Raw genomic sequence first — 14,532 nt, forward strand, 5'->3', positions numbered from 1 at the left:
TCCCTATTAATGTATTTAGTGGTAATGACCCCCATCATCTATTTCCATGTGTAGCAAGTGAAGTGGAAGATTTCTAAACAATGCTAAATGGAATAGAAATTAAGGAATTAAGTTGGCTAAATGAAAAAGAGTAGGCTACAATGATCAACCAACAGGTAGCCTGTTGTTTCATATGAATGGCGTTGTAGACGAGGACTCAGCAAAATAGCCTCAATTAACCTTGCAACTACTAGCTAGCTTCTTTAAAAACGATTTGATGCAGTCAAAATAGGAACTACCAGATGGTATGATAGATAACCTATGGCAGCAACAAGTTTGTCTAATTAGCATGAGTCGGTTTGGCTACATTCTCTCACTCTCTCTCCCTCCCTCTAAACCACACACATAGACTGTCACATACACCGGCCTCTGCTCTTCTCTTGCCCCTCCCCCACCATTCTGCTTAAACAAGCAGAGCGCAAAGCACTGACTCTCTCTCTCTCTCTCTCTCTCTCTCTCTCTCTCTCTCTCTCTCTCTCTCTCTCTCTCTCTCTCTATTTCGTCACTCAAGCAAGTTTCCATTAAAGTTTCTAGATAAATAAAATGTAAACGTGTATTTCAACTATCCGGATATCCAAAAAATTTTCATAATGTTTTTCAAAATAGTGAAATCATTTAAAATGTCCATCCCTAGTTTGTTGCTGAGGCTTGTGATGTTGAGGCCTATAATGCAGGTGCATGGTGTGTTGGTCCAGGTGTGAACCTGCTGGTGGGGACAGAGAATGGTCTGTGGCTGCTGGACAGGAGCGGTCAGGGGAAGGTCTACTCTCTGATCAGCAGGAGACGCTTCCAACAGATGGACGTTCTGGAGGGCCTCAATGTGCTCATCACCATCTCAGGTAATTGCACTAGTTACAGTAGTGCCACACACAAGTATATACAGTACATCTGTCACACACACAGATAAACATACACACACACACACACACACACACACACACACACACACACACACACACACACACACACACATAAACATATACACACACACACACACATACACACACACACACACACACATACACACACACACACACACAGATAAACATACACACACACACACACACACACACACACACACACACACACACACACACACACACACACACATACACACACACACACACAAATAGTCAGTCTTGGAATGTTTTTTGCACCTACTTTTGCAGCCAATTCTCTAGTCCTCTAAACCCCATTACTGTCCCCTCTCTGACAGGTAAGAAGAACAAGCTGAGGTTGTACTACCTGTCGTGGCTACGGAACAAGATCCTACGGAACGACCCAGAGGTGGAGAAAAGGCAGGGCTGGACCTCAGTAGGAGACCTGGAAGGATGTGTGCACTACAAAGTTGGTGAGTATACATTACCTGGCCTTAGATCATGAATGTGTTACGAAACCAATACCTAGCTTACGGATATTGTTGCACTCGCTTTGTCTAGGCGTCGTAGGCCTAGTTACATGGTCTGTAACCTGAATGAATGTGTGCATTTATATGAGAAATCAGCATATGCACCTAGGTGTTGAATGTACATGTGCCCAGGAAGACAGCAACCTTGCCTTGGTCCAGGGCCAGCTCTGTCTCTCTTGACCTCTTAGTCGGCCTGTCCAAGCGGATTCTCATTTGTTCAGATGGTGACGAAACATAAATATGTCCAAACTAAAGACTCAAAAACAAACGAAAGGCCTCATGGCTTCCAAAAAAAAAAAAAAAAACAGGCTCACGGCTTGTAAGATGGGACACTGACTGACTATACCATTAATTGGCTGAACCTGATGTGCTTGTCAAGCCTTGGCTCAGCAACTAGATGCGGTTGCTGACACCTGGGGGATGGAGGGTGGAAGTATCTATGTCCTAACACTACCCCCCCCCCCCCATATCATAACAATAGCGTCACGACTGATGTGTTGGATCAATCTTTCATTGTATTGCATGACCAGCCTATATGAGTGATGTTAAAAAATGTAGGCATATCACTGCTTTACCAAAGGTTTTTGTGTTGTTGTATTTTATTTTTTATTTTTTATTTCACCTTTATTTAACCAGGTAGGCTAGTTGAGAACAAGTTCTCATTTACAACTGCGACCTGGCCAAGATAAAGCATAGCAGTGTGAACAGACAACAACACAGAGTTACACATGGAGTAAACAATAAACAAGTCAATAACACAGGTGAAAAAAAGAAAAAAAATAGTCTATATACATTGTGTGCAAAAGGCATGAGGAGGTAGGCGAATAATTACAATTTAGCAGATTAACACTGGAGTGATAAATGATCAGATGGTCATGTGCAGGTAGAGATACTGGTGTGCAAAAGAGCAGAAAATTAAAATAAATAAAAACAGTATGAGGATGAGGTAGGTAAATTGGGTGGGCTATTTACCGATGGACTATGTACAGCTGCAGTGATCGACTGCACCGAAAGCAATGTGTATAATACAAGCAAACAACTATTTCAAGATGATTTGATCTATTCTCTGAGTATCTGACTCCATTAGAGCACAATAGGTCAGTGTGTGAGATTGTGGGTGCATGTGAACTGGGTGTGAGGGAGTGATTGTGTGTCACGGTGTAGTGCTGAGCTCAGGAGATGTGAGCCTCTCTTTCCTGCGACTCTTCCTGAGGTTAGTAAGAGTGTTGACAGAGTGAGGACAGCTCAGGGACTCCAACCAAGGAAGGATGTGATGTCATAGTGAAGCACTGTCCTTCCCAATCCTTCCCAGCACTCCCCTCTGTATTGTTTATCATAGTTGGAGGCATGCTGCTATTGCCTCAGTGAAAGGCAATTGGCTTCCTGCCTTTCAAATCTTAGTTTACACAAGAGTTTCGTCCTAAATGGCACCATATTCCTTACATTGGCCTTGGTCAAAAGTAGTGCACTAAATATGGAATAGGTCGCAATTTGGGGCACAACCACAAACCTCTTTGTTGAGATTGTCTAGTGATCATTAGTTCAAGACCACTGACACGTAAGTATTACAGACTGATGTAGTGAAAGCCTTTATCTTGTTCTGTTTCCATTATGGGAGAAATCGCTAATCCTAATTGAAATCCCTGCTTTTTTTTGTTACATGTCATTTCAGTTCGATATGAGAAGATTAAGTTCCTGGTGATTGCCTTGAAGAATGCTGTGGAGGTGTATGCATGGGCTCCCAAGCCTTACCACAAGTTCATGGCTTTCAAGGTGAGAGTCACATCAAATATGTATGGAGGAAAATAATCACATCCACATGAAGTGGAGTGGTCGGAATATGATATCATTAATGGTGCATCACTGCAAGACTACTTTCCACTACCACGGTGCTTACCAATGGAACAGCAAGAGGAACTGCCCATCCCTTCCTTCAGGCTCTGCTCAAACCCAACACCTCAACCCAAGCACTCCGTTCTGCCACCTCAGGTCTCTTTGCACTCCCACACCTACGGGAGGGCAGCTTCCGCTCAGCCTTCTCTGTCCTGGCACGCCAATGGTGGAAACAGCTTCCCACTTACTAAAATGTAAAAATGTCAAATGTCAACACTAACTTCCACTTGTCTTCTTCTCTATGGCGATGTCCTTTCATTGTAGCCTGGGTGCCACTCCTTATGGAATTGTCATGACCATGTTTGGCTTGAAGTAGGCATAAGCACAAACTAATCTGGGACCGGGATACTTTCGTTGTGAATCTAGAATGCTCTAATGATAGACAAAGAGAGAATATGTAATGCTATTAAGGTCACCTTGACAACACTGTCCTAGTTCTGAACTCTCCTCAGTGGCTTGCCCTACTTCTTACACATCTTTCTAGAATGAACAGTTTTAATTATTTATACTCACTGCACAGAAACCATGAAATATACTAACCTTGGTGGTCACCATGGGTTAGCTCCTAGTGTTAGCTCCTGGGTGTACAAAACATTAGGAACACCTGCTCTTTCGATGACACAGAATGACCAGGTTAATCCATCTGAACGCTATGATCCCTTAAGTCCACTCTAATCACTGTAGATGAAGGGGAGGAGAGTTTAAAGAAGGATTGAGACAATTGAGACAGGGATTGTGTATGTGTGCCATTCAGATGGTGAATGGGCAAGACAAAATATTGAAATATGGCTTTGAATGGGGTATGGTAGTAGGTGTCGAAAGCGTGAAAAACCCAGCGTTGGAATTCGTGACACAATCAAAACGGTGCGCACCGTTTTGATTGTGTCACGAATTGCAACGCTGAGTTTTTCACGCTCAACAGTTGTCTGTGTGAATCAAGAATGGTCCACCACTCAAAGAACATCCAGCCAACTTTACACAACTGTGGGAAGCATTGGCGTCAACATGGGCCAACATCCCTGTGGTACGCTTTCGACACCTTGTAGAGTCAATGAATTGAGGATGTTTTGAGGGCAAAAGTTCCTAATGTTTTGTACACGCAGTGTATGTCTTCACCAGGAAGAACTATTGGCTCTAGTTATACTGTATACTATAAATATAGTTATACTGTATACTGTATACTATAAATATAGTTATTCCTAAGTCATTCCTAATGTCTGTCCTTGTTGTGTGTATCCAGTCGTTCGGCTCACTCCCCCAGAGGCCTCTGTCTGTGGACCTGACGGTGGAGGATGGACAAAGACTCAAGGTCATCTACGGTTCCCTGGCGGGCTTCCACGCCATCGATGTGGACTCGGGGACGCCCTACGACCTCTACTTGCCAACGCACGTGAGTCCTCCACCCCCAACTCAACCTCAACCCCAGCCTCCTCTAAACTCTCCCACACCCCCTCCACCCTCTCCCCACCCCAGCCTTCTTTCTCCCTCTCAGGGCCATGCAGCCTGGGTCTTTGGGTCTCTGCCAGACCTCCAGCCTACAGTTTCTGTGTCTCTATTCTATAGCAGATAAGCAGCTCTTCTCCTCTGCACCCACGCCACTCAGCGTGATCTTTTGTTCTGACTCAGAGTTGATGTGGGTAGAAGCTGTTTGCCACCACAGCCAGTTGACTAATGTGGTTGATACAGTATAATATCGACAGGATGGGTTTGTGTTTAAGCCAGGCCTGCTACTGTCAGTATCTGACCTTGTGGCACTTGTCTTTGGAGCGGCAGGCAGCCTGGCGGTTAACAGCGTTGGGCCAGTAACCGAAAGTCGCTCTGGATAGGAGCGTCTGCTAAATGACTAAAAAGTCAAATGCAAATGGATTTTCTCGAAAAGCCCCTCGTAGAAATTCTGCTCTGTCACGGTTTAAGCTCAAACATCACTTACCTCAGAGCAAAGGAGATACAGTGCATTTAGGGAGCTTTTCCTCTCGGGAGCAAACAGATTTACTGAAAAATAACTCAAGCTTCACTCCAGTAATCTACCGCGGTCACAACAGTTGTCTGAAGATACAGGGAGGTCAGCCTTGGTCAGTTATCAGTTCATCTCAGTGGTAGCTGTGTTTGGCTGACTACCAGGAAGTGAATGAGGCTGAGAATGACTGAGTAGCCAGCTGAACCAAGTGATGGATATTGTCTTAGTTAGAACTTCTAACCCCTCTATGAGGCTCAAGATGTAGCAGGGTGGAATAATGCAGATGTGCAGATTGTTGCACTCTTAGTTACTGTGGACAGGGGAGCTGAGGCAGCCTCTACTCTTACTGATGAGAATCCCACACACCCACACAATTCTGCAGAGAGCTGCTGGGAGCTGAGAACCAGAGCAGAGGAAGAATACATTCTCAGAAGGAAATTAGCTCTATTACACACTCACAATACACACTCACACACACATACACTTGCACACTCACTTTTGTGCGTACATCCACACAAATATAGACTTGTACACACACGCACACACACTGTACCACCTCCCAGTGCTGTGCCCTCAGAGGTGTGCTGTGGCTCTATCCCACTTCTCCCACTGTGCTGGCCCACATAGCTATCATTGGCTGCTTCTCTTTGGCCCCAGTCTCCAGCCATGTGTGCTACTTTTCACCAGATAGATAGCTCTAAAAATACCTTGGCAGCGCCGGCAAACCATGTGCCTGCTAAAGTGACCTGTTATTCTCCCATTTTTTCTCATAACAGTGATATATTTAGAGAGCACTACCACACACTCGATAACACTGGTGCCTTAGTCTCTTACACTGCAGCGGAAGAGAAGAGTCCTTCTCTTTTACCCGATCACTCGCTCTCACATTCACTCTCGTATTCACTCTCTCTCACTGACACTCACTGGTCCGCTCATTCTTTCCTTCACACACACACACACACACAACTTTTCTCCCACGTACGTTCTCCCTGCTGGCTGCGGTTGATGATGAGATGATAAGGATACCGAGGCAGCGGATTAAGATAGCGCTGCGTCTGTGGATGCCAGTGTTGATGCTGAGGATTGTGGTGGCACAGCCACAGTGTCATGAGGACAGCGGGTGGCAGCTGGGGGGACAGGCTCTCGGCCGGGCAAGTATGGGGATCCTGTGGTGACTAACACTGGTCCTGTGGTAACTTACACAGGTCCTGTGGTGACTTACACTGATCCTGTGGTGACTTACCCTGGTCCTGTGGTGACTTACACTGGTCCTGTGGTGACTGTGACTTACTGTACATAGAAGCTTTTGGGGTTGTTTGAGGTGTTGGTTTGTTTGGGGATTTGGGGTTTGAGGTTATACCTGCTGTTTAAGCTACTAGTCTAAGCCAGTACGTGGACTCGCTTATAGCAGCTCTTATGTAGAAGGACTTTGTTATAATCTTCTTATACGAAGATTATTGTAGATCTCTTGTGGTCTTAGAAACGTTGTGTATGTGAATGTGTGAATGTTGCATCCTCAGAGAGATAACAGAGTCTAAAAGACTGTCTCATTGTTTGAATGTTAGCTATTATGCAAGTGCTTATGAGGGACCTGGGGGGGGGGGGTCAGAAGTGGCTCCCTCCTCCGCCTCGCTGCCACTTATTCAACCAAGATGCTGTTCAGTGGTTATATTCATAGGTTGCACCTCCGTCACTCGGTCGCATCATGCCATTGTTATGAACGTTCTCAAGCCGCCCTCTATCAGCGGCGCCATAATGGTGCCCTAAAGTGATGATAAGCCCAAGTCATTCTGGACAGAGGCTAAATTACACTATAGTGCCTGGCAATACGATGACATTGCTAAAGTAGTCAAATATTTATTAGGAAACAACTTTGCCAGCATTACCATGTCATCAAATGTACTTTAGACAGATGGCAATATTGTCATTAGATAGCAAAGCAATGCTAACGTTAGCTTGCTAAAATCCAGTGGCCTCCCCTCAATCTTAGCTAGCTAGCTAACGTTATACTGCATCTAAAGTCAACATGGTGACATCAAAATTATGACAAAAGGTTTTCCTACCAATTATTTGCCTGCTGTTGAATGTCATTGTATTTCCAAACCACTTTAATGCACTTTTGATGAAATCTTCATCAGCGCTCATTGACGAAGCATTGAGTAGTATCAGGCATCAGTCCAAAACGAACGTTCAAAACAAGTATTGTGACGAAACATGCAACCCATGAGTAGCTCTGCATCACATCTCAGTGGAGCTCACCCAGCCATAGTAACAACACTCATTTGGGTACCTGAGTTGCATCCCAATGTCAGGGGAGAAAGAGCTGATCACTGAGCGTCTTTGGCAAATGAGATTGTAATTAAAGAAATTAAGTGAAAACATTGTATGGCAATTAATTAGCTGAGACAGAATCAATTAAGCGTTGTCACCCTCTCTCTGTTGCCACCTTGTAGTCAGTGACTCGGCTGATTCAACATGTTGTTTAGCCTCAGTTCACTGACTCTGAACCAGCTTCTCATCAAACAGAATGAATCCAGATGGTTCCAGGGAGGGAGAGTGGGAGTGTGAGGGAGCAATGATACTTTGTTTTATTAGCCAATGTTATCTGGTAGGCTTAGGCGATATACCGTATATACCGTATACTGGGGTATTTAGACATACCGACGGATTCATTTTAATACCGGGGGCTGCAGGGGTGTGTGCTACGCCACAGCTTATAACTAACTATAAGTTAACTATCCAAGATGTGCCTAATCAATTATATCCAGCTCAGGACTCCAGCTATGCATTTGGATTGCTAACTTGCTAGCTCAGTGGCTAGATGGCAAGATCAAGCTACTTGGTTACACTAGAGACAATCCAGCCCCTTCTGGATCAAGATCCATATCTTTTTTTAAACGTTTTATTTATTTTAAGGAATAGCACCGCTTGTGTGCACTTCCGATAATACCCGGTATGGTACAGAAATAGTGTGAAAGTCTTGATACTGTCCAAACCTATTAGTTGGTGTATTAGGAGGATTACCCCTGGTGATGTGGATGTAGCTGGGTGAGTACTGCTGTTGCTGGTAGAGATGATGAGGTTTGGAGTGAGAGTGCTGTGTTGTGCTGCACTTCCCATTGTCGTCAAATAAAGTCAAGTCAATTGTTATTTTCCAACAGGGAAATTGAGTTTGCAGACAGAATAATACCATATAACACTGCACTAGAGAGCTACACTATAGAAAACATTATGGATGTGTCTTAAATTGCACCTGTCAGGCCCATAGGGCTCTGGCCAAAAGTAGTGCACTATATAGGGGATACCATGCCATTTGAGACGTAACCCATCTTATCCTCATCTCATCTGACTGTGTGTGTTTGTCTGTCTTAGATCCAGGGTGTGATCCGGCCCCATGCCATCATCATCCTACCCAACAGCAGTGGCATGGAGGTTCTGGTGTGTTATGAAGACGAGGGGGTCTACATAGACACCTATGGACGCATCACCAAGGAAACAGTGCTGCAGTGGGGAGAGATGCCTGCATCTGTCGGTGAGTTTCTGTACATCGTAGCCACCCACCAAATCAAAACCTGCAGGCTGTGCGTGTGTACGTGTGTGCGCGTGCTTGTTTGCATATCTCTTGGAAGACGAGAGAGAGAGAGAGAGAGAGAGAGAGAGAGAGAGAGAGAGATTCCACCTCCACTCGGATTGAAAAACTAGCGCTTATAAGTCTAATTTTATATTAAAATGGATAGATTTGATAGACCTGCAGACCCAGACCATTTTAAAAATAGAGCATGTCTCTTGTATTGACCCTTTTTGTTATGCCGCAAGCAAGAAGTTAACCTTATTTATTGTACTTGGATCACTGGGTGCAAAGAGGAGTCAAGCTGGATCCAACTCCTCTAGACAGATTTGGGACAGTGGCTCTAAAAATAAGATGTTCTGTTAGACTCATTTAGTTGGGTCCATTGGCCAGGTCATTATTCAAGGGGAAAGGGTGTCTGTGGGGAATAGACTCACAGACAGGACAGCGCTCAGCCGAGTCTGGACCAGAGTATATAGAGTGTAAATAAACTCTGGGTGTAGGCTCTAAAGAGGAGAGTGTGGTAAAGGGGAACCTATTGATTTTCATCTCTAGATGCGTCTCGAGATTGGTTTACAACATGGCACTCACTGAGAGGCAGAAACCCTTGGAGGGTCTAAAACCCTGAGTGTGTAGTCTAGTGACTAAAGGTGCATCCCAAGTGGCACATTATTCCCTATATAGTGTACTACTTTTGACAAGAGCCATACGGGCCCTGGTCAAAAGTAGTAAAGGGAATAAGGTGCCATTTGTGCCAAAATCTGAGTCTGTGATGGTGTGTGTGTCTCCACAGCCTACCTGCAGTCCAACCAGGTGATGGGCTGGGGAGACAAAGCCATCGAGCTGAGGTCAGCTAACACAGGCAACCTTGAGGGAGTCTTCATGCACAAGAAGGCCCAGAAACTCAAATTCCTGTGTGAGAGGAATGACAAGGTAAGATAACATCCCAATGTCACCAAAACATACCTTGGGCAAAGCTCACATGACACCCTATTCCCCCCATATTACTTGTAGGGCTTACATAGGGCTTGGCTAGATACAGCAAATATGTCCTAGCATACCCTATGTTGTTCTTAATATTGTAGGTGTTGAATATTATACCGGAAGTTGTAAATGTTTAACTGCTTCATCTATTTTCTGTGTGAAGGTGTTCTTTGCCTCAGTGCAGTCAGGTGGCAGCAGCCAGATCTACTTCATGACACTGGGCCAAAACTCTCTGTTCAACTGGTGAGCTCTGGGGCTTGAAAACAACAAACATTCATACAGGGATCATCTCAGAAACAACATGAATTATGCTCAGATACAGTCCTCTTAAAAACTGAAGTTACACTTTAGTAGTACAGCTACAAAACCCCATGCATATGAGGATACACCATTAGCAATCAGCATTAATTTATTATTTTTTGTGGCTAAGGCCAACACATTGGTTTTATGCTGGTTATTTCAAGTCTCTAGCTCTAGTCGTGAATATTACGCCTTAATAGCCATACACAGGGCTTCTTCTTTATGTTTTGAAATACATCGGCCACCAACATTTGAATTCATATTGATCTCAATATCACATGGACTTAAAAGCACAATTGCTTCTTTGTTTATATCCGAAATGCATCAACACGTTTTTTATTAAGTGATTGTTGGTATATTCATCACTGTATTATTAGCAAGTGCCATTGTTGGTGTTAAATCCTATTTACCATCCAGTATTATTTGCAAGTATTATGTGCTTTTAAAGTTGCACAGTCAAGTTGCACGTCAGGAAATGAAAATCAAATGTTGTTACTCCAAAGGGAGTGGCAAAACACAAGTCCCTTAATAATGAAGAGTGCATTAGAAAGAATACAGATTAGTGGGCTAGTAATCGTTTTTAAATGTAGACACTGATACTGCAAATGGCTTGTCCTTATTTCTCACTATTAAGTCAATTTACTGCCCTTGCAATTCCAATGGTGTATACTTAGTTTTACGGTCTCCACTTTCTAGTCGTAATTTAGATGACCAAATAGGCATTATATACCCTGTTGCATCTCTTGATATAGAACAGATCATGTTTTGCATTAAGTCGTTTTATAAGAGGAAGAAGAAAAGGATCAGGATGTTGACCTCGTGCTATATAGGTATTTTTGTACGTAAGTGGATGTACATATTATTTGCACTGTTTTCTAGATATTTTATATCCACTGGTCATTCTCTATGTACAGGTTAATGGATTTGCAAATGATCTAGCCCTTTGCACTATGACCACTTTTGTAAATGTTCAATGTAAAACGCTTTATTGTCACTGTGTAATACATTTGAAGTCCTTTATTTACAAAAATGTGATAGCATCACATTAAACGGAGATTGCATGTGATTTAGATCAAGCTAAATCTTCTATTTAATACATCATGATCTAAAAAATGATGTTATAACAGCAATAGGCTTTCAACTCTTTAAATTATAAAATATATACTCTTTTTGTAAGTTTGTTAAAGGACGTTGAAATAATTGATCTGTACCACAAATGTGAAATGTAAACTCAAATCAATTGTATTTTTTTTCCAGTTTTATTTTGTTTTGCTTTTTTTGCCACCAAATGGAGCTCAACATTTTAATTTCAAATCCAGTTTGGACAATTATAGTTACTTTATCCTCATGGTAGAAATACTGCAGCTGGTTCTGTATTTTCAACTGAAAAGGAACTTTTTCAAGGGACAGTTTGATATGATGTTGTTATTTTGTTGTTACCAAAAAGCATCTCATATTTTTATGTGAGCATTCACTCATGAGGTGTATTCAACTGACAATATATTTAGATTAGAAGGAATAGCCAGTTAGGTACTCAGTTTCACATAGCAATTATTTGAACGTATATTTACCCTATAATGATTTCCATGAAGTTTCCATGAACTAATGCTTTCATTGTCATTGGTCTAATTCACAGATTTTTACAGAACTTACATTCTGACTGAGATTTGTAGTCAAGGCAAAGTGGTAAGGAATCAATCAAATTGAGTTTTGACTAAATGTTTTTATTAATAGATCGGTTTTAATTAAGTATTTTTGAAAATAGTAACAGAGCACTCAGTTGATATCTCATTCATTTGCAAATGTTATAATTTGTCAATTTCAAATAAGAGATTGAATGGGTAGATTTAAACCATTTAAACTTTTTATCCTGAACTTACATTTGAACAAGCTTTTCCTGTTTTTTTATGCCTCGATAGAACTTGTGACAGTGAGTTACTATATTGTCCATTTGTAAACAGTTGGTAATTATTTCTATAAAAAACAGGGATTTTAAGCAAAAGTTGTGATATCAGACATGTTACTGAGTTAAATAATCGTTTTTTCAACTGACAGTTATATTGCAGTTGAGGATTGTGAGTCATAGCACTCGCTGTGTCATTTCCCCTCCTATCCACCCCCATATTTCAGGAAGTGCTCTTGTATGAAATCATGGGTTTGCTTGTCCTATTGTGAGGTGTGTGCTGTAGGAAGGACTGAGGAGGTTGATGATGGTTTGTGTCAGGTGTGTGTCGTGTAGCTGTGAAGATTCCTCTCTGCTTTATATGATGCAGAGCAAATTAAGTTTTTGTTCTCGGGAATTTGAGTAAGATGGAGAAAGAATTCCGAAAGGTTTTTGATGTTGAGTGTAGTTGACGGTTATATGAGATTTTATTGAATAGACTGGTAGACCAATCAGTCTTGATCCATTTTTCCCCTACAAAATATCTATATATATAGTGTATACAAACAATTAGAATAAAGTTGACCACTTTATATTGATAAGTATCCACAAAATATATTGTTTCCTTACCTGTTATTTTTCCATTTAGTTTTTGAAATTGTGTTGCAATATCATTTGTATTTTATTTAGTCCTTTCTTTTGTCTTACTTTTGCTTTATTTTTGCACTGGAAGTTTCTTATCATTTTACAGCATGTACTGTATACTCAACCCGTGAAATTAATTAGTAACACTAATTGAGGTGTTATTGTATAAAAAAAAAACTGTTGAACAATAAAAGATGTAGACAAATGATTGTGATGTTCAGTGGTTCATTGAATAACATTGGAACAATATCAACTTACCAAAACGATACATTTGGAGGTAGTCTAGGACTATGTCATTCTTATGGTTATACTTTAAGAACAGCATCTAGAGTACGGAAGAGGTTGTTTCAGTGGACCGACCTTTTAACGTTCCCAAGTTATTAATGTCACACAACACCTGTGCCAATCAGTGATCGAGCTGGGAGCTGAAACAGGAAACATGGGTTCCATCTTCACCCGGAACCAAGTCTGACTGGCACCCAATGTAATAGGGACTTCCACACAAGAGCTATTTATTACGTATGATGCATTCCACCTGCACATGATGATTCAAGACTTCCATTTAATTTCCACATGCTTACAGTATTCCTGTATCTGCTGAAGCAGTCAACAGTGTTTGGGCAGCGTGCTAGCTAGGGTCTGGTCTATATTTGCGGGTCAGAATGTTTAGTTCTCTGGTTAACTGTGGAGTCAGCTGTGTCAGATGGAAGGGAGGTAACCTGAGACGGGCCCTAGCTCACTTCCTCAACCAACTCCCTCCTCAGGCTCAGTCAGACGCTGCTATAGTGGAGCTGGTGGCTCTCAGTCCCAGCCACTGCCATGGCTGCCTCCCCCACCTAACACTCCCCCTGACACCCCCCACCACCACCCATCCACCTCCCTCCCGTCTGGATACCACCCCTGTAGATGACAGTTGAGTGGTGCTCAGAGAAGGACCCTCTGCGCCCCCTTGGTGAGCAGGGAAGAGAGTGTGCCAGGGAGAGGAGCAGAGAGAACCGTTTGTCTGCCTGTCTCACACAGTACAGTCATCACCCATTGGACTAGTAGCTGCACAGTGGTCCACTGGTAAGGTCTCTGCATGGTGTGGGGCTTTTTATTTTCCCCAGAGGAACCATTAGTTGGGTGGTCTAGGGGTCAGGTGTTGGTACAGCTTAGGATCATCTGGCTTATGTCACCGGATCCTTACTCAAAATATGTCCTGGTTTGTGTTCAACTGTTGACTATACATAAATAGTAATCTATCTCTTACCAAATTTAAATGGAAGGTACATTTGCATGTTTATCTACTGTATCAATCAAACATGAAATCTTAGCCTGGTAGTCATGTCAAATTTGAATGACTTAACTGTTTTTTTTGTGATCAAACCGTATAAGCTGGCAAATCAAAAAGTTGTGTAGTGAAAAATGTGTTGCATTTGCTAGGATTTAACTTTGGAACTGCAAAAGTGTGTCAATTATATAGTGTGCAGCGGGGTGAGCCAGCTTGGCATTCCAGGGTGCAGTTGGGGATGACGGAAGGGGCCAGGATGGGGAGGGAGGGTGGGGGGGCTTGGCCAGGCCAAACATGCTTCTGCAATGCACTCTGCAAACTGAGAGGTCTGATTGGCCGGGCATCATGTGCTCCTCGCTCTAAATTGGTCCACCTGTAGACAATTCCGAGACCTGTTGGAATTGTTGACTTGTGCAATGGCTTGATAAATAAAACCAAGTCAGTCAACAAATATTCAATTATAGCCCACGAGTGTTTCACAATATCAGTAGTAGCAGTTGGTTGTATGTATAAACTCTACTAGATTCTCAGTGGCCTTGTGCAACCTAAACATGTCAGGAGTCTGATGACTTGCAAATCTTTTGAT

General features: G+C 42.5%; 2 protein-coding genes across 10 annotated transcripts in view; both read left to right on the forward strand.

Moving 5' to 3' along the window:
* The window catches only part of LOC139366123 (mitogen-activated protein kinase kinase kinase kinase 4-like), a 56,579-nt gene extending 43,698 nt beyond the window's left edge, over nt 1–12,881 (forward strand). For all 8 annotated transcript variants that reach the window (XM_071103241.1, XM_071103239.1, XM_071103242.1 and 5 more), the window contains 7 exons: nt 735–878; nt 1,256–1,390; nt 3,120–3,220; nt 4,581–4,730; nt 8,670–8,829; nt 9,659–9,798; nt 10,013–12,881. In XM_071103241.1, the coding sequence (XP_070959342.1) occupies nt 735–878; nt 1,256–1,390; nt 3,120–3,220; nt 4,581–4,730; nt 8,670–8,829; nt 9,659–9,798; nt 10,013–10,096 (914 nt within the window). In that variant the 3' untranslated portion in view covers nt 10,097–12,881. The remainder of the gene's footprint in view (nt 1–734; nt 879–1,255; nt 1,391–3,119; nt 3,221–4,580; nt 4,731–8,669; nt 8,830–9,658; nt 9,799–10,012) is intronic.
* Nucleotides 12,882–13,356: 475 nt separating this feature from the next.
* LOC139366124 (myotilin) overlaps nt 13,357–14,532 on the forward strand; it is a 28,313-nt gene continuing 27,137 nt past the window's right edge. The window contains exon 1 of one of the 2 annotated variants that reach the window (XM_071103249.1): nt 13,357–13,741. The gene's annotated coding sequence lies outside the window, so the exon portion shown is untranslated. The remainder of the gene's footprint in view (nt 13,742–14,532) is intronic. The other variant, XM_071103250.1, reaches the window with a different exon arrangement.

This window comes from Oncorhynchus clarkii, chromosome 14, assembly GCF_045791955.1.
Source record: "Oncorhynchus clarkii lewisi isolate Uvic-CL-2024 chromosome 14, UVic_Ocla_1.0, whole genome shotgun sequence".
Classification (NCBI taxonomy): domain Eukaryota; kingdom Metazoa; phylum Chordata; class Actinopteri; order Salmoniformes; family Salmonidae; genus Oncorhynchus; species Oncorhynchus clarkii.